Here is an 18,580-nt window from a genome sequence, read left to right as displayed (position 1 = left end):
TTTGTCCCAATTCCGTTGGTTTACATATGGACTGAAGTGTTGTTTCTGTAAGGATATCACTGATGACCTAGTGGGATCTGATTTGGAAATTTAATTTTAATTTTATAATGGAGTATAGTTGATTTACAGTGTTGTGTTAGTTTCACGTGTACGGCTAAGTGATTCAGTTATACATATACATATAGCCATTCTTTTTCAGATTCTTTTCCCATATAGGTTATTACAGAATATTGAGTAGAGTTCCCTGTGCTATACAATAGGTCCTTATTGATTATCTATTTTATATATAGTAACATGTATATGGTAATCCTGGGATTTGCTTTTAAATGAGGAATGGTACAATTATGTTTCTTCTGTATCTGCAATTTTTCAAGCCTTTGTCAATTTTGAAATTGAGAATTTATTGGAATGATGATATTTGTGAAATTAAGACATTTTTCTGTAAGTAGAATAGAATAAATAGTTAATAATTATTGAGATGTTTTTAAAAACACTTCATTCATTATCTTAAAATAATTTAGTTGCTTCCATTCCTGTATAGCTTTCACTTTCATAAAGTTCGCAAAAGGTTATCTCTTTCCTTTTACATAAAATCCCTTTCTCATATCAGTTTACTTTCTCAATCCCTTTTTCCATTCTTAGCTGTGCTGATTTTTAAATCTTCCATTTATATTACAATAGGAAATGTTTATCTACTGGTGATGGAATTATGAGGGACTTCCACTTGTTTTTTTTTTTTGGTAAATCAAAGATACAAAATTTTTATACCTCTTTTTTTTTTTTTCTTGCGGTACGCGGGCCTCTCACTATTGTGGCCTCTCCCGTTGCGGAGCACAGGCTCTGGATGCGCAGGCTCAGCGGCCATGGCTCACGGGCCCAGCCGCTCCGCGGCATGTGGGATCCTCCTGGACCGGGGCACAAAGCCGTGTCCCCTGCATCGGCAGGCGGACTCTCAACCACTGCGCCGCCAGGGAAGCCCTATACCTCATTTTTGAACTTAGAAAAACTTAAGAAAAGTTTTACCTGAGAAGTAATACTTTATTTCTTATTTTGTAACCCAAGGTGTATGAGAATGCTGTTTAAGGTAGAGAAATGATTAAGCAACCCTAAATTTGATTTCTCCTCTGTTGTTCTCACAGCAGCTGGCTTGGTCTGTTAGATGCTTACCAACTTCTGTGTCTTGTAGATCCTAAACGTTCTTTGAGTGCAGGGTCCAAATCACCCTCATTTCTCTTAATGTCCCACATGCCTTGAGCAAGTAGGTGCTAAATGTGTTGAATTTATTTCTTTACTTTGTAAGCCTACCTGCAAAAACAGGAAGAATTTTAAAAAACTGCTTTGTAATTAGGCTTGGAATGTTTGGCTGATTTTAAAAATCCTCTTCAGCTGGGGGATATGGCATGAAGGATCGGGGCTGTAGTTTTGTCTTATGACATTTTTTCTTAATTAACATGATTGGGGTTCCCATTAACTGGTTTAGAGCACAATGAAGATTAGCTTTTTAAACGTCTATTTCATCTCCTTAAAATTTAGTATTCTACACTATTTGTTGGAATGTTTTGAAGAGGGCTGCTCCACAGGGAGTCATGTTAGGGAGGTGGGATGTTTTGGATAACTAATTTGGGTTTTTTCCTGGTTATTTGAAGGATTTAATTACCAGAAGAGTTTCATTTTTCAGCACTATTTTTGTTTCAGTTCTTTGAAAATACATCACATACTTCCTTGCCCCATTAGACAGGCAGAATGTAACTAAACATAATTTAATCTTTTGTAATGAATCAGGGCTACCATTCATTGTATGTAATGTGTCAGGGCTACCACAGGGCTGGATGGTGTGAAGCACTAAGGGGAACCTGAAGAGATCTTAGGGAGTTTGCTTTCTTATCTTACTCTCTTCCGTCACCTTCCTTTTATTTACTTATTCTTAAAATATCATTTGCTTCTTTTAAAAGTAGATGGAAGAATGACCTGGAAAGAGGAATATGGCCACCTTCCTGTAAACTTAGTGAATCAAAGATTGAAGCAGCCTTTACGTTGTTGGTGTTTGTTTTCATTTGCTCTTAATAAAAGTCCTCTTTACCGTCTTCATCAAGGTCCTTTTGGCTTTTTCAGGTTCTGTGGTTTTAGAAATCATTTGAACGTCAGTAATGTGATGTGCCACACTAGCCTTTGAGTCAGGGGCGGCCCACATTTTCATTTTGTAAGCATTACATTTGTTGTTTAGGTGTAAGGCGATCCCTCTCTTAATTACCAAGAAAGTTTTCCACTTGCTGGTGAAGAACGCTTTGGATTGTCATTGCTGTTTCATGGTTGCCTTTCAGTTCTCAGCTCTTCCTGCTTTCTTGATTCCACTCCCCTCGAATGCCCCAGAACCTTTACTTTAAGGCCAACACCAACCACAGATATCTTTTGTCCCATTGCAATACATTTGAAAATGTGTATGTTTTTGATTCTCAGTTCTTCATGATCTTGTGAATTTTTTATGACCATCCACACTCTTCTCCACGTGTCCTATTTTTCTGACAGGGCAGGGCAGGATGTTTGGGTGCTGGACTTCACTGTTCACGATAACTGCATTTTCTGGAAAAGTTTTCTTCTAGGCTGTCAAAATCTTAATGTAGGAAATGATGTACCTAGGAGACACTTAAGGTTTTTTAAGGTGCATACAGTACAAAGTTTACACACAATTCAGTTAAGACTGAAGGGGAAGATGGCCTTCTGGGGGGTACATGTTGGGACAAGGCTCTGTGAATTAACTGCTGAGTTGGTACCTTCCTCCCCACTCCTCATCCGTACCCTGCCACCCATAAAGATGTGCCCCTTCAAATATTACTTATCTTGTACTGGTAGAAAACTGGAAAGTCTCAGTTATTAGAAATGTTGGCTGAATTCCTAATATAAAATTTTTAGAGCTGCTTTTATTTTTCAACTGGAAATAAACTTCCTTTCTTTGGTTTGTGTACAGGTTCTAGTAAATACTGCTTGCTGTGTTTTGATGTTGGTGGCTAAGCTAATCCAGTGTATTGTGTTTGGCCCTCTTCGAGTGAGCGAAAGACAGGTAAGTCCAGATAGCAAGGATGCATTCTTGTGACTAGATTAAAGAAAAAAAATTTTGGTATAATTTCAAACTTACAGAAGAGTTGTACAAATAATATGAAGAACTCCTATATAGACTTCATCCAGATTCAGAGTTATTAACATTTTTCCCCATTTACTCTAACAGTTGCCTTTTATTTATATATACATATTTTTTGTGATCCTTTTGAGAGTAAACTGGGGACATCATACCCCTTTAACCTCAAGTGCTTTAATATGTGTTTCCTAAGAGCAAGGACATTTTCTTATGTAACCATAGCACAGTGATCAAAATCAGGAAATTCAGCATTGATGAAATACTTTATATAGCCCACAATCCATATTTAATGTATCCAAGTTGTCCCAATATTGTTCTTTATAGCTATTTCCTCATGAATTTTATGAAGTAATTTTAAAAGAATCTCAGACTTGTTTTAGTTTGCGTAATTGTGTATATCATTCTTTAGAATATGGGTTCTTTTCCAAAGGAATTTACCGAGAGATTTTGGTTTTTCCCTTTGGAAAAGTGTATTAAGATTCATCATTCTACAAGCAGCGTTCAGGTGAGATAGTCTGACATTTGAACATTACTCTCAGAATGCATGTATGAGCAGGAGGTGCTTTCATTAAAGAATTAATGTCACAAGCATACTGTACAGATTGGCAGTTCCCCAAGGATTTTAGTGGATGGAGTGTAGAATAGTGTGTTTTAAAGTAAGAATTTAGAACTGGCCTTTAAAACAATAACATAGAAACAGAACTATATTGTACTTTATCTTATCCCAGTGGTAAGACACAGGAACCTACTACATTAAAAGTACAACAGTGGCCTCACCCCTTACGTATCCTTTTCAACCGAAATCTCTTGTTATTAAATCAGCTGAGGTCCTAGTTTAGAGTTGAAATGCATTTACTGTGTGATTGAGCCCTTGGATGCTGTTAAGGGCAGGACTCTTTGTTTTCCCAGAAATTTTTCATTAGTGAGTATTCAGTACTTTCTCCAAAATACCGACTCCAGAGGTCTCCCAGATGGGATCAGAAGAACATAGAGGGTTTTTTGGTAGGATACAGAAGCTTTTTTTTGATGCTTCTTTTGTTTTCAAGAAAAACTTTTGACTTGTGGGCCAGAAATTGGCCAGGCCAGGCAAGCAACCTAATTGCTGGTGGATTGATCTGGCACCAGTGGGCCTTACATATTGCTTTCTTTTACCTAAAATGTTAAATATCAGTTCAAAATTTACAGAAAACATAACCTTGGAGTATTATAGAGATTTTTCAAATACCTGGAGGTAATCATAATGGGCACATTTGTCACTCAACTCTACTTTCAGTGTTTTCAGTATAGATCACATCTTTCATGTTGTTCAGTGATGACAGTTTTTTGACCAGTGTCATCCAGTAGCATTTATTAAGCGCCTTTTTTTCTTTTTTTTTTTTTTTTTTTTGCGGTACGCGGACCTCTCACTGTTGTGGCCTCTCCTGTTGCGGAGCACAGGCTTCGGACATGCAGGCTCAGCGGCCACGGCTCACGGGCCCAGCCGCTCCGCGGCACATGGGATCTTCCCGGACTGGGGCACGAACCCATGTCTCCTGCATTGGCAGGCGGACTCTCAACCACTGCATCACCAGGGAAGCCCTTAAGCACCGTTTTGAGTTAGAATGCTACAGAATTGACATGGGTTTACTCTCTGGTGCTTAAACTTGAAGAAATAGAGTAATGCTAGAGGCAAAGACATTGACTACCTAAAATTGGACAAATATTCAACGGTTAAGTGGCAGTGTAGAACAAAGAATTTTTTAAATGCACTTACTGCCTACTATGGCACTTATCTAAGCACCGTACATATATTAACTTACTGAGTTACCCCAACTATTTTATGAGATATACGCTGTTGTTCTAAGACCCGTCTTATAGATGGGGAAACCAAAGCCTGGGGATTGTAAGTAACTTGCCCAAAGCCACACAGCAGATAGATGGTGGAGTGAAGGTTCAGAACCAGGACACAAAATGTTCTAGCTTCACTTCATGCTTTCCTGCCCCAGATCTGGAAACAGACATTCACCAAGGATTCCTAGTTCATTTTGTTCTCTGAACAAAGGGTGTACAGTCAGAGTACAGTGTTTTAAAGTTCTCAAAATAACTCTTATCTTTAAATAGTCACATTATCAATTTGTTCCACATGTAGTTTCAATTATTTCTGTTTTTATTCAATTTTGCTTTTCTTTCTAAGTTTTTGAATTTGTGAAACATTCACGTGGTTCAAAACTATACATAAAAGTATACTTAGGAGCCATATTTCCATCCTTATCCTCTGCACTCAGTTGCCACCACTCCCACAGATGGCTTGAGGTATCTTTTAATATCTGTTGGCTAGACGCCCCTCATTGCCCTTTTTTTCAGGATAGTAAAGATTTTTAAAACTGGACATCCTCAGTGTAAGAAAGAGTACAGTGAAGCAGATATACTTCTGTGGGAGTGTACATTTATATAACTTCTTTGGAAATCAGATGGATGTTACTTATTAGAAACCATAACAATATCCGTAAGCTTTGATTCTGTAATGCTGAAAAAATAGAAACTTGTACAAAGATATTCATTGTAACATTTTCTGAATGGTGAAAAAAACATTTCGGTGTCCATGTGTAACCACTAAAGTGGTCTTATTCAGACAGTATTCATTGGCACTGGTAAGGTTCTCACAATATAAGTGAAATAAAAGTATACAAAAATCAATGTTTTACATTTAGGAAGAAAAATGCATAAAAATGTTAAGGCATCATTTTTGTTTTAATTTTCTTTGTACTTTTTCATACATTATTGATTATGGCTGGCAAATGAGCATATGTTATTTTTGAATCTGAAGGATGTTTAAAAAAAAAAAGGGAAGAAGAATGTCCAGTCTTTTTCTTTTGTTTGTTTTAAAAATCTAGAGAGTAGAAGTATTAAAAATGATACTTGTAGCTCTCACCATTCTTTTTTATTTTGTGTTATAAGTATATGTATTATTAATACATAAGGTACTAAACTAATATCACTCCCCTTTTAATGGCGAAAATTTCACAACTAAGGAATTCAATCCAAAATCTATAGATTACTTTCTAGGTGTCTTCCCTTTATTCTTCAGAGGGCTCATTTTTTCTTTGCCTTCTATGGATATTTTCTTGTGGACAAGTGTTAGAAAGCTGAGAATAGACTGTTTTCTCCTTAGAAGCCAGCTTTTGTTATGTTACCTTCTCCTTGAATGGGTTAGGTATAATGGTAATCACCTTTATAAATATTTTTCTTTTTAGCACCTCAAAGACAAGTTTTGGAATTTCATTTTCTACAAGTTCATTTTCATTTTTGGTGTGCTGAATGTCCAGACAGTGGAAGAAGTGGTCATGTGGTGCCTCTGGTTTGCTGGACTGGTATTTCTGCATCTGATGGTTCAGCTCTGCAAGGACCGGTTTGAATATGTAAGTTTTTAGCCAAGCTCTTTTCCTGCTTAGGCACACATTTGCCAGGTCTGAATTGTGTAATATGAATGAGCCGTGACACACATGTGCAGGATAGCTCTCCCACGGAAGGCTCCTGGATCAGGTACCTCCTACCTGTTTCTTGAGGAACTTTCTGCAGCAGCCAAGGAATGCAGGAGCAGTGTCCCCTAGGGAGGTTTCCTTCTCCTCCCCAGTAGTGTTGCATTACAGCCCACGTGAGGTCAAATCACCTACACAAACTGTTTTGATCACAGTGCAAGGAAACTTTAATATATAAACTGAAAAAAAGCTGGTCTCTTCCAGACGTTTTCTGTTCTAATCTCCTTCCATTTCCCCCCTTCTTACTCTGGTTCTTGGAGCCCTTCTTTCTGACTAGCTTGCATTGTTTCCACCCTGGGCCAGGACTGAATTAGCTCTCTTGGCTTCCTTGGTCCCTGGAGAAGTGAACCTTTTCTGTCTGGGTACAAGATCTGCCTCTTGGCTTCAGAGTTGTGTGGGTGAATCTTCATTTGTTAGTAGTCCCGAACTAATCTCGTGGATCCCCAGTAAATGGACGCCTACAATCCTGCCCCTCCATTAAACCCACTCCACAACCCTGCTTGCCCCTTTCTTTACCCAGTCCTCATGGACCATGGTGGTCCTTGCACGTCTGTGTGAGTTAATCTCAGTTCCAAAGCCTTCAGCTGTTTCATAATTCAGCCCCCATCGCAGGCCATGGACAGGCGCTTCTGACCTCCCCGACTGGTTTGGTATTTACACCTTCCTGCTCAGGAGTCACAGCTCCAGGTCTTCCTTGCCAAGCTGTATACTGTTAACATAGCATTATGGTAGTAGTCAGTCTGCACCTGGATTACACTTCAGTTGTCCTAGCCGTGAACGGGCTAGGAATGTCCTCCCAAGTGACTTTGAGGGATTAGGGCTAGAACAAAATTGTGAAAGAACACAACAGAATGTGGTGCTGCCCTGTTGAAGTTGAGTCCTGTTGAAGCCAGAAGAGAGAATTACATTCCTTTGGTAAATTGTTTCTAGAGGTTTATAATCCCACTGGTAGGAGGATCCTTGAGAATTTGAGATGCAAATATAATGTATATTCCATAAATTAAATGATAAAATCTCAAAATATCAGCTCATACTCATATTTAGGTTGGTTGGAGAATTTTGACCATCTGGTAATGGGATACTTTTCGGCTTCCATTTGGCCGTGCGGCTACGCACAGATCTCCAAGCAAAGACACCAAGGTTAACCTTGAGTTTAATTAACACTGCCATGCTTAGTCAGGTTTAATTAACACTGCCATGCTGAAGAGTGAGCTTCCTTCTCCTGTTTTGCATTTTTAGCTTTCCTTTTCTCCCACCACACCGATGAGTAGCCATGGTCGAGTTCTGTCTCTACTGATTGCTATGCTGCTTTCCTGCTGTGGATTAGCAGTTGTCTGTTGTGTCACAGGCTACACCCATGGGATGCACACATTGGCTTTCATGGCTGCAGAGGTAAGATGCAGAGACGGGCTTTTGCTCTGATTATGTTCCTGTGTGTTTTCAAGGAAGCTAGAGGATTATTGACAGATTATTTTCACCCAGGGTGGATATCTGGTCTTCATTTTAACAAGCATTTTTTGAGTTCCTTCGTTTGGGGTTGGTTATTGGTACTGATTGCTTTTACATATGTTATTTCATGTAATCCTTGCTACAACATAATAAAAAGTACAGTTGACCCTTGAACAACGTGAGTTTGAACTTTGTGGGTCCACTTATACATGGATATTTTTCAGTAGTAAATTCTACAGTACTACATGGTCCCTGGTTGGTTGAATCCACAGATGCAAAGGAACTGGATACGGAGGCCCGACTATAAATCATATGGGGATGAACTTCCATATTGCCCAAGGGTCAACTGTAATTATTTTTGCCGACATTTATATAGTGCTTACTATATGCTGGGGATTGTTCTAAATACCTTACATATATTGACTCATTTTATTATTCCTGTTTATTAATGGGGAAACGGGCATGGAGGGTGAAGTGAATTGCTTAAAGTTCCAAAGTGGCAAAAGTAGCACAATCCAAGTTCTGTGACTTCCAAGTGGGAAGGGTTTTCTCCTTAAGATATTGTAAACAATGATTGGTAACAATTAGTAAGGAAATATCCTGTAATTGGTTATTTTAGATAGGCCATAAATTAAGATTTTATAGAATAATACAATGTATATGCAAACTGTATTCATTGTTTTGAAAGAATAATCTGAGATATTCATGTATATTTTAAAATTTACTTTTAAACCCTTTCTGAAAATACTAATTTCTGTTCAATAGAAATCAAATTTTTTGTATGTTCTTTATATTCAGTGGCTATATTTGCTTTTTTCCTCAGGCCAAAGGCAAAGTACTTTTATCTTGTCCATAATTGCTATTATTAATGGAAAAAATGAAATAATAGATATCTAATATCAATATCAGTAGATAGCTAATATCAAAATACTGAGTTTGAACTACTAATTGGGAATTGTTAGAATAGGGTTGAAATTTATTTTGCTTAATAGCATTCACTTCAGAGTATAATATAGTAGTGTAAGAAAAATAAGGAAAGAACATTTAAGTACTTAATAAAAACATTTGCAATCCTAGTTGAATACTTTCTGTATGTGAAAGGTATACAAATGTAAAAAAATATGTTTAAAATTTTATTTACTCTGACATTAATTAGTTTGCTTTAGATATATTTTACTATAAATCACCATTTGAATGATACTGGGTTTTCCCTTTTTGTTTCTCTAACTTTTAATTAGTATTAGGCCGAAGTTTGAAAAAAGGTATACCTAAAATTAAAGACATTTGAAATAGGTCTGTTGGGTCATAGGGCATATTTTAATTTTAGCTCATTAATGTTTTTTAAGATAATTTATGTTACAGGTTTGATATTTTGAACTAAATCATATTTTTATGTTTATAGTGTTTCTCTTCTATGTAAAATATTTTCCATTTGTAAACGGGAGTTTCCTGATCTCAAACGTAAAGAATGTTAACAGTTTTATTCTGCTAGATTAAGAAGAAATTTTTCTTAGTATCAGTTTCTTTAATACAGAATACTATGAGGGTCTTATTTTGTTATTGATTTCCTTCATCTGTTTTCTTCTGTGTGGGTGAAGGGGGTGCAGAAAGCATTATATAGAGAGCAGGGATTCATATCTAGGATAGTAGTACCTAAGCTGTACCTTGGGTATAGGGTCACCAAGTATTCAGACACCCTCTTGGGATAATCAATTATGGTGACTTAATGCAGTATAAAATACAAGTGATTGTCAAACTCAGTGACCTCAAGATTGTAGAAGGCATGCCCAGGAGATGGACAGGTGTAATTGGTTGCCACCTATTAACAGGAAAATGCTCAATATAAGTTGTTTCTAGGTCATGAAAATATTCCATGGAAATTTGAAGCACATGAAATAAAATGGTCGGTAACTTGCTTTTTTTTTCTTTCAGTTTTAATGAGATATAATTGACATACAGCACTGTGTAAGTTTAAGGTGTACAGCATAATGACTTGACTTACATTTGTTGTGAAATGATTACCATGATAAGTATCATCGCATATTCATACCCCCAAAAATGTTTTTTACCCTGTGATGGAAACTCTTAGGATTTACTCTCTTCACAACTTTGAATTATACCATACAGCACGGTTAACTAGAGTCATCATGTTGTACATTACATCCCCAGGACTTATTTATCTTATAACTGGTACCTTGTGACTACCCTCCTTCAAGTCCCCGACCTCCAACCTGATTTTTTTTTTTTAAAGAAGATGTTGGGAGTAGGAGTTTATTAATTAATTTATTTATTTTTGCTGTGTTGGGTCTTCGTTTCTGTGCGAGGGCTTTCTCTACTTGTGGCAAGCAGGGGCCACTCTTCATCGCGATGCGTGGGCCTCTCACTGTCGCGGCCTCTCTTGTTGCAGAGTAAAGGCTCTAGACACTCAGGCTCAGTAGTTGTGGCTCACGGGCCTAGTTGCTCCGCGGGACGTGGGATCCTCCCAGACCAGGGCTTGAACCCGTGTCCCCTGCATTAGCAGGCAGACTCTCAACCACTGTGCCACCAGGGAAGCCCCCCAACCTGATTTTTAATTGAACTAAGAACTTTTATCACTTTGTAAAAGTAAATTTGGTCTGAGCAATCCTAAATTTTACTAAAAAGAAAAAAAATCTCTCTTTTTTTAAATAGTCTCTTCTTGTGACAGTGAGGACTGCTCATGTGATTTTACGGTGAGTAGAAATTTGGGAGGGTGGTGATGGAGGTCTACTCATACAGTTGATTTTAAGATACAGCATATAAAAAATTTATAAAAATGTGACTGTAGTATATCATGTTTAAAACAAATTCAATTGTAACAGTAAATCGTTAACATGATTCTTCTCTGTTCACTGCAGATATGTAATTCACCTCTGGGACCTCAACCACGAAGGAACGTGGGAAGGAAAGGGAACGTATGTCTATTACACAGATTTTGTCATGGAGCTCACTCTGTTGTCCCTGGACCTCATGCATCATATTCACATGTTGGTAAGTTTCCCAGAGGGAGCTCTAACAGACAGCTAAGTTTTTTAGAATCAGGAACCCTGTTTAGTACAGAGTTTAACAGGTGAAACATTTGTGGATGACCCACTTAAAGACTGTAAAAACGACGCAGCTGTTTCCCTCCCTTTTTTTTCCCTTTTTTTTTTTTTCTGGCCAACAGGTATAAAGCAGTGTGGAATGAGTTTGGTGCCCAGCTCAGGAGGTGTTTGCTGTCTAGGAGACGTAGGTGACTCTGCTGACCAAGTCAGTAGATAATGCTTTTAGCATGAAATTAAGGGAATTCCTCTCCTCATAGTTTCTGTGGCTTCTGATATTTAACAGTACTTTGTAGGTGGTAAAGGGAATTCCCACAGTGTTAGCTACTTCATGGATTCATAAATTTTCTATCTTTGTAATTAAAAACAAAGTCTTTATTCTTAATTCCTCCTACTTCATTGTTTACATTTTACTTTGGTGTGCAAGAAATCACCATGCTGAAAACCTGCTTCATTGGTTTAGCACTTTAGTGATCTGTGAATGGCGAGAATCAACATATTTGGTGGGCAATTTATTTAAATTGTAAGCCTATCAAAGTAGAATTTAAAAATTTTGGGGTTAAACGTAGAGCATTTCTATAAGTCTACTTTTTAAAAGTAACTTTCAGGGCTTCCCTGGTGGCGCAGTGGTTGAGAGTCCGCCTGCCGATGCAGGGAACACGGGTTCGTGCCCCGGTGTGGGAAGATCCCACATGCCGCGGAGCGGCTGCGCCCGTGAGCCATGGCCGCTGGGCCTGCGCCTCCGGAGCCTGTGCTCCGCAACGGGAGAGGCCGCAACAGTGAGAGGCCCGTATTCTGCAAAAAAATAAAAAATTTAAAAAAATAAAAAATAAAATAAAAGTAACTTTCAAAACATGTTAAAAAAAAAAAGTCCCCCCCCAAACAAATATCCAGAGGTAACTGTTGACATTTTGTTGTGTTTACTGCTTCTTTATATATTCAAATCCATACATTCATCAATGGAGATTGTGTATTGGGCATATAGTTTTGGCTTTTTGTAGCTAGTATATTATGTACATCTTCCTATGCTAGCAACAATTCTTTTTTTTTTTTTTGCGGTACGCGGGCCTCTCACTGTTGTGGCCTCTCCCGTAGCGGAGCACAGGCTCTGGACGCGCAGGCTCAGCGGCCATGGCTCACGGGCCCAGCCGCTCCATGGCGTGTGGGATCTTCCCGGACCGGGGCACAAACCCATGTCCCCTGCATTGGCAGGCGGACTCTCAACCACTGCGCCACCAGGGAAGCCCTAGCAACAAAATTCTTCTAAATCATTTTAATACCTTTAAGATAAAACTTCCACGGCATAGAGGTGCGATGATTTAATTGGAATATACCATACAGCACTGTTAAAACTATAGTCATCGTGTTGTACGTCTATCCCCACTATGTATTTATCTTATAACTGGAAGTTTGTACCTTTTGACCACCTTCCTCCTATTCCTCCACCCCCAGCCATTGAACAGCCTGCTCCCATAATAGAATATTTAGATTGTATTCAGTTGTTTGCTACTTCACATCTTTGCAAACCTTTTTTTGTCACATATTAGTTTTTTTAAAGTACTTTTATCCTTTTTCTCTTAAATATTATTTTCCCATGTAATTAATCTTCAAAATGTTATATATAAAATATAATAATAGGATATAATTATATTTTATAATAAATATAATGAGTATATAATGTTACATTATATGAGTTTACAGTATAATTATTCCCCTACTGGGCATTGTGTCCATTTCCTGATTTTCTGTTTTATAATTGCGTGGAGGGGCATCATTTTCATAAAACTTTAAAATTTCTGATTAGTTCCTCAGGAAAGATTGCTGTTGATGGAATGACTAGGCCAAAGAGCTTGTACATTGTTCACGGTAGTGAGAGAAATATGCGCATTTGCTTTCTGAATGACTGCTCCAGTTCACCTTCGCCCACAATTCAGAGCTTCTGTTGCATACCTCACTCTCAGCAGTAGCAAGTTCACATTCACTTTTATTGTATATTTTATTCTCTTTCCCTCTTGTTAAGTTATTTGGCAACATCTGGTTATCCATGGCCAGCTTGGTCATCTTTATGCAGCTGCGTTACCTGTTTCATGAGGTACAACGTCGAATCCGCCGGCACAAGAACTATTTGCGAGTGGTTGGAAACATGGAAGCCAGGTAAGTAAGCACAAGTTGACGTTGCTCATGTTGACTCATTTGAGATCTTTAATAATAATAGATCCCAGATTATACGAGAACCTGCTTTTGTAAACTGTTAACGGAATGGTGAAGAGTATAGGCTCTGGAGTCAGACTGCCTGGGTTTGAAGCCCCACTTAGTTGCCCTGTGATTTTGGGCAATTTACTTACCTCCCTGTGCCTCAGTTGCTTAAGTCTAGGGATGAGAGCAGAACCTTCTTCCTGGAACTGTTGGGAGGATTCAATGGGATAATGAAAGTAATATTACTTAGAACAGTACTGGGTACATAGTACGTGCTCAGTAAAGATTAGGTTCTTTTATTAGGTCATTTTTTTTATCATCATTATTATTAAATGGATGTTTCCTTTGGCTTCTGCCCTTTTTCTTCCTTACGCATGCGTGCTCACACACACATACTCTCTCTCATACTCTTAACCTCAGTGGAGGAGGTACTCACTTGCCATCCTGAGGCTAAACCAAGCCTGAAAGTGTGAGATCAATGGGTATCGTTTTTGTGTCCAAGGGAACAGTTTGGCTCTCTGAGGGGTCTTAACTCCTCTGATTTACCCAGAAATGTTCGCTTAAGTCATCACTAACAGGAGCCGTTGTTAAGACAGAGTCAGTTTCTGTGTATAGATTTCTTGCTCTTTGGTGGGCTATGAAGAGAATGCAGGTGTACTGTTTTTTGTGGGTGGAGAATTTTTATTGAACACGATTCCTCTGTAACTGTGCTGTTAAAGGTGAAGTCTATGAAGTAAGTGGTGCTCGGTATTTGTGCGTGGAATTGACGGAGATCCCTGCCAGTTGCACTTTGTTTTTTGCAGGTTTGCGGTTGCAACTCCAGAGGAGCTGGCTGTCAATAACGATGACTGTGCCATCTGCTGGGACTCCATGCAGGCTGCGAGGAAACTGCCCTGTGGACATCTTTTCCACAAGTAGGAGCTTTGCAAAGGGTTACATGGGACTGGTGTTCTGTCCAGGGGCATGTGGGTGCTTTTTGTGCTGGGGCTTAAGACCAGCCTTAGCCAAGGAGTGGAGACGTTCCCTCAGACTGGCCGTGGTGCTGGTACTGAGTGGGATGGGGAGCCTGGGTGTGTCTTCCTTATTCCTCAGCCTCTTCCCTACACGGCAGGACTGTTCCCCACTCACAGGTTGCCATCTTAGTTTCTGGGTGTGTTAGCTATCTTCATATTCCTTCTCCATTTAAGTTCTGAGATATAGCAAATACGCCTGTAAGACTTAAAGGGGTGGGGGGATCCTTGCTTTCTAACAGCTTATTCCCTATTCTTACGCTGGTGAGAATATATATCTTTGCATTTTGCACATGCCCTAAGGCAACATAAAAAAACACACCAGGGAAGTGTGCTGAGATGGGGATCAGATGAGAAGCACTAAGCAGTCCAGAACTGTGACTGTGTTATCAGGAATTAGAAAATGGGATCTTCTGCAAACCTTCATGACTGGACTAGATCTGTGTGTGGTACCGTTCTCACAGAGTCCTGTTGTCTCTGTTGTAGTCCTCACTGCCTTATATTATTCATTTTTAGAGATCTCACAGGAACTGTGTCTGTCTAACCTAGATCATTCTGTTTATAGATTGGATGTTTTTGGTGTTGATGGACCTTGAGGTATCTTTTGGCCTTTTGTATCTGTGGTCAATTTTGCATATTGAGAAAGTTATAATCTTTACATCTTTAATCTTCCTTTCCTTATTTTGTATTCCCAAATAGTTTTTCTTCTCCTTTTTAATATTACAAGGACTTTGGAGCTGGAGTATCAGTAACTCAACACATTTCTTTCTTTCTTTCTTTCTTTTTTAATGTGCTGGGTGCTGTGTTGGGTTCTGGGGAATTAAATTAAAATGACAGCTGTGGTCTTTGCTTTCACGAAGCTTTCAGCCTAATGGAGGAGACTGACATGAATTAACCACACGCGTTGATGAGCATGTAATGATGAATTGAGATAAGTGCTCTAAAGAAAAGGAACGTGGTCCTTGAGAGCTTGTAACAAAGGAACCTGACTCCCACCTGGAGAAAGTGACTCTTGATGATGAGTAGGAGTTAAGTCAGCAGAAGAAGGGATCAGGTGGAAGAGCAGTTGAAACAGAGGGAACATGTCTGTAGCAGGAGGGAGTGTGGCGTATCCAAGGAATTAAAGAGAACCCATGTGGCTGGAGCTCAGAATGTCAGAGGAGGAGTGGTGTTTGCTGAGGCAGGAGAAGCAGGCATGAGCAACCCTGCAGGGGCTTGAGGGCCACTTGACGGGGTTAAAGTGGGGGCTCGGGGTCAGGGATGCAGTTTGAAAAGATCAGGGGGACTAGTTAGTAAGGGCTGCAGTGGTTCGGGTATGTGCTGAGAGGAGTGTGGATTGGTGTGGTGGAAGTGGAGCTGGAGGAGGGTCGACAGACGTGAGAAGGATTAGGAAGCACGTGGTGCTAGATTGGCTGTGAGAAAACGAGGAATATGAGGCGTTGGGGATTCTCCTAGTTTTGCAGCTGTGCGACTGGATGGGTAGTGGTGCTGACTGATGAGGTTGGAAGACCAGAGAATTCACACACATTTCTGAAAAAACTTTCAGGTAGTTCCTAAGGAGCTTGGGGACAGTTTGGAAGACTAACTCAAAAGAGAGTGTATTTCACCCCAGAAGAAATGTTTTCAATCACATGATTAATTTTAGGATTTAATGTTTTTGGTTGAGGCAAAATTCACATGACATACAATTAACCATCTTAAAGTATACAATTCAGTGGCATTTCGTGCAGTCACAGTGTGGTGCAGGCCACCGCTCTTCTCTAGTTTCGAAACCTTTTCATCACTCCAGAGTAGTACCTCATAGTCGTTAAAGTAAGTCACTACCCACTCCTCCCTCCCCGTGTTACCTGGCAGTCACTAATCTGCTTTCTGTCTCTATGGATTTGCCTCTTCTGGACAGTTCATGTGAAGGAAGTCATATAATATGTGACTTTTTTGTGACTGGCTTCTTTTACTGAGCATAGAGTTTTCAAAGTCATCCAAGTTGTAGCATGTATCAGTACTTCATTTCTTTTTATGGCTGAATTTAAATTTTTTAAAATAATAAACAATTTGTTTATCCATTCTTCCATTGATGGACATTTGGGTTATTTCCACTTTTTAGCTATTGCAAATAATGCTGCTATAAACATTTGTGAATGGGTATCCGTTTGAGTACCTGATTTTCTTTTAGGTATATACTTAGGAGTGGAATTGCTGAGTCACAGGGTAATTCTATGTTTAACTTCTTGAAGAACCACCAGACTTAGCCACAGCAGCTGCACCATTTTATATCCCATCAACAATGTACGAAGGTTCCAATTTCTTCACATCCTCACCAATATGTATTTCTGTTTTTCTTATTATAGCCAATCTAGTTGGTAGGAAGTGGTGTTTCATTATGGTGGATTTTTTATTTTATTTTTTTTAATTAATTAATTTATTTTTGGCTGCATTGGGTCTTCGTTGCTGCGCGTGGGCTTTCTCTAGTTATGGCGATTGGGAGCTTCTCTTCGTTGTGGTGCGTGGGCTTCTCATTGCGGTGGCTTCTCTTGTGGAGCACGGGCTCTAGACGCGCAAGCGTCGGTAGTTGTGGCTCACGGGCTTTGTTGCTCCGCGGCATGTGGGATCTTCCTGGACCAGGGCTCGAACCCGTGTCCCTTGCATTGGCAGGTGGATTCTTAACCACTGTGCCACCAGGGAAGCCCTATGGTGGGTTTTTTAAAATGATAATTCTCAAATGTTATGCTTTAATTGTGGTAAAAAAATACATACATAACATAAAATACATAACATAAAATTTAGCTTTTAACCATTTTTTTTAACCATTTTAAAGTGTGCAGTTCAGTGGCGTTAAGTACATTCACATTGTTGTACAACCTTCACCACCATCCACTTCCAGAACTTTTTCATCTTCTGAAACTGAAACTCTGTACCCATATAACACTAACTCCTCAATCTCCCCTTCTCCCCAGCCCTTGGCAGCTACATTCTATTTTCTGTCTCTATGAATTTGACTGCTCTCACACAGTAGCACATCGTACAATATTTGTCCTTTTATGTCTGGCTGTTTCACTTAGTATGATGTCTTCAAGGTCCATCCATGTTGTAGCATGTGTCAGAATTTCATTCCTTTCTAAAGCTGAAAAATATTCCATTGTGTGTATACATCACATTTTGTTTATCCATTCCTCTGTTGATGGACACTTGGGTGGTTTCTACCTTATGGCTATCGTGAATAATACTGATGCGAACGTGGGTGTACAAATTTCTTTTCAAGATCCTGCTTTCAATTCTTTTGTGTATATACCCAGAGGTGGAATTGCTGGATCATATGGTAATTCTATGTTTAATTTTTTGAGGAACCATCATACGGTTTTCCATAGTGAGTACACCATTTTACATTTTACACTAGATAATAGCCATCCTGAGGTGTAAAATGGTCTCTCATTGTGGTTTTGATTTGCATTTCTTTAATGACCAGTAATGCTGATCATTTTTTCACATGCTTGTTGACCATTTGTGTATCATCTTTGGAGAATATCTATTCAAGCCAAATTATCCTATTTTAATTGGGTTGTCTTTCTGTTGATGAGTTGTAAGAGTTCTTTATGTATTCTGGTTACTAAACCCTTATCAGATGTATGATTTGTGAATATTTTCTCCCATTCTATAAAGTCCTTTCACTTTTTTCTTGGTAATGTCCTCTGATGCACACATTTTAAATTTTTAATGAAATCCGGTTTACCTATTCTTTCTTTGGTAGGTCATACTTTCAGTGTCAAATCTAAATCCATTGCCAAATCTGGGGTCATGATAGTTTTTTTTCTAATAGTTTTATGGTGTTAGCTCTTACATTTAGGTCATTGATCCATTTTGAGTTAAATTTTGTACATGAAGTGAGGGTAAGGGTCCAACTTCATTATTTTGCTTGTGGCTGTCCAGTTGTCCCAGCACCATCTGTTGAAGAATCTATTTTTTTCCCCATTGAATGGTCTTGGCATCCTTGGCAAAATCATTTGGCCATAGACGTTTGAGTTTATTTCTGGACTCTCAATTCTGTTCCATTGGTCTATATGTCTATCTTTATTCCAGTACTATGCTGTTTTGATTACTGTAGCTTTGTAGTAAGTTGAAATTGGGAAATGGTGCATCTTCCAACTTTTTCTTTTTTTATATGTTTTGGTTATTTGGGGCTCTTTGCAATTCTATATGAATTTGAGGTGCCGCTTTTCC

At 38.9% G+C, this 18,580-nt stretch overlaps 1 protein-coding gene across 1 annotated transcript in view; it reads left to right on the top strand.

The window, feature by feature from the left end:
• AMFR (autocrine motility factor receptor) overlaps positions 1 to 18,580 on the top strand; it is a 40,877-nt gene that overhangs the window by 4,802 nt on the left and 17,495 nt on the right. Inside the window, exons 2-8 of the mRNA XM_082862761.1 lie at positions 2,966 to 3,058; positions 6,367 to 6,531; positions 7,891 to 8,043; positions 10,771 to 10,811; positions 10,977 to 11,109; positions 13,180 to 13,313; positions 14,159 to 14,269. Coding sequence (XP_082718887.1) covers positions 2,966 to 3,058; positions 6,367 to 6,531; positions 7,891 to 8,043; positions 10,771 to 10,811; positions 10,977 to 11,109; positions 13,180 to 13,313; positions 14,159 to 14,269 — 830 coding nt within the window. The remainder of the gene's footprint in view (positions 1 to 2,965; positions 3,059 to 6,366; positions 6,532 to 7,890; positions 8,044 to 10,770; positions 10,812 to 10,976; positions 11,110 to 13,179; positions 13,314 to 14,158; positions 14,270 to 18,580) is intronic.

Source organism: Leucopleurus acutus (genome assembly GCF_964270905.1).
Source record: "Leucopleurus acutus genome assembly, chromosome: 20".
Lineage (NCBI taxonomy): Eukaryota > Metazoa > Chordata > Mammalia > Artiodactyla > Delphinidae > Leucopleurus > Leucopleurus acutus.
This window is presented reverse-complemented; position numbering and strand designations above follow the sequence as displayed.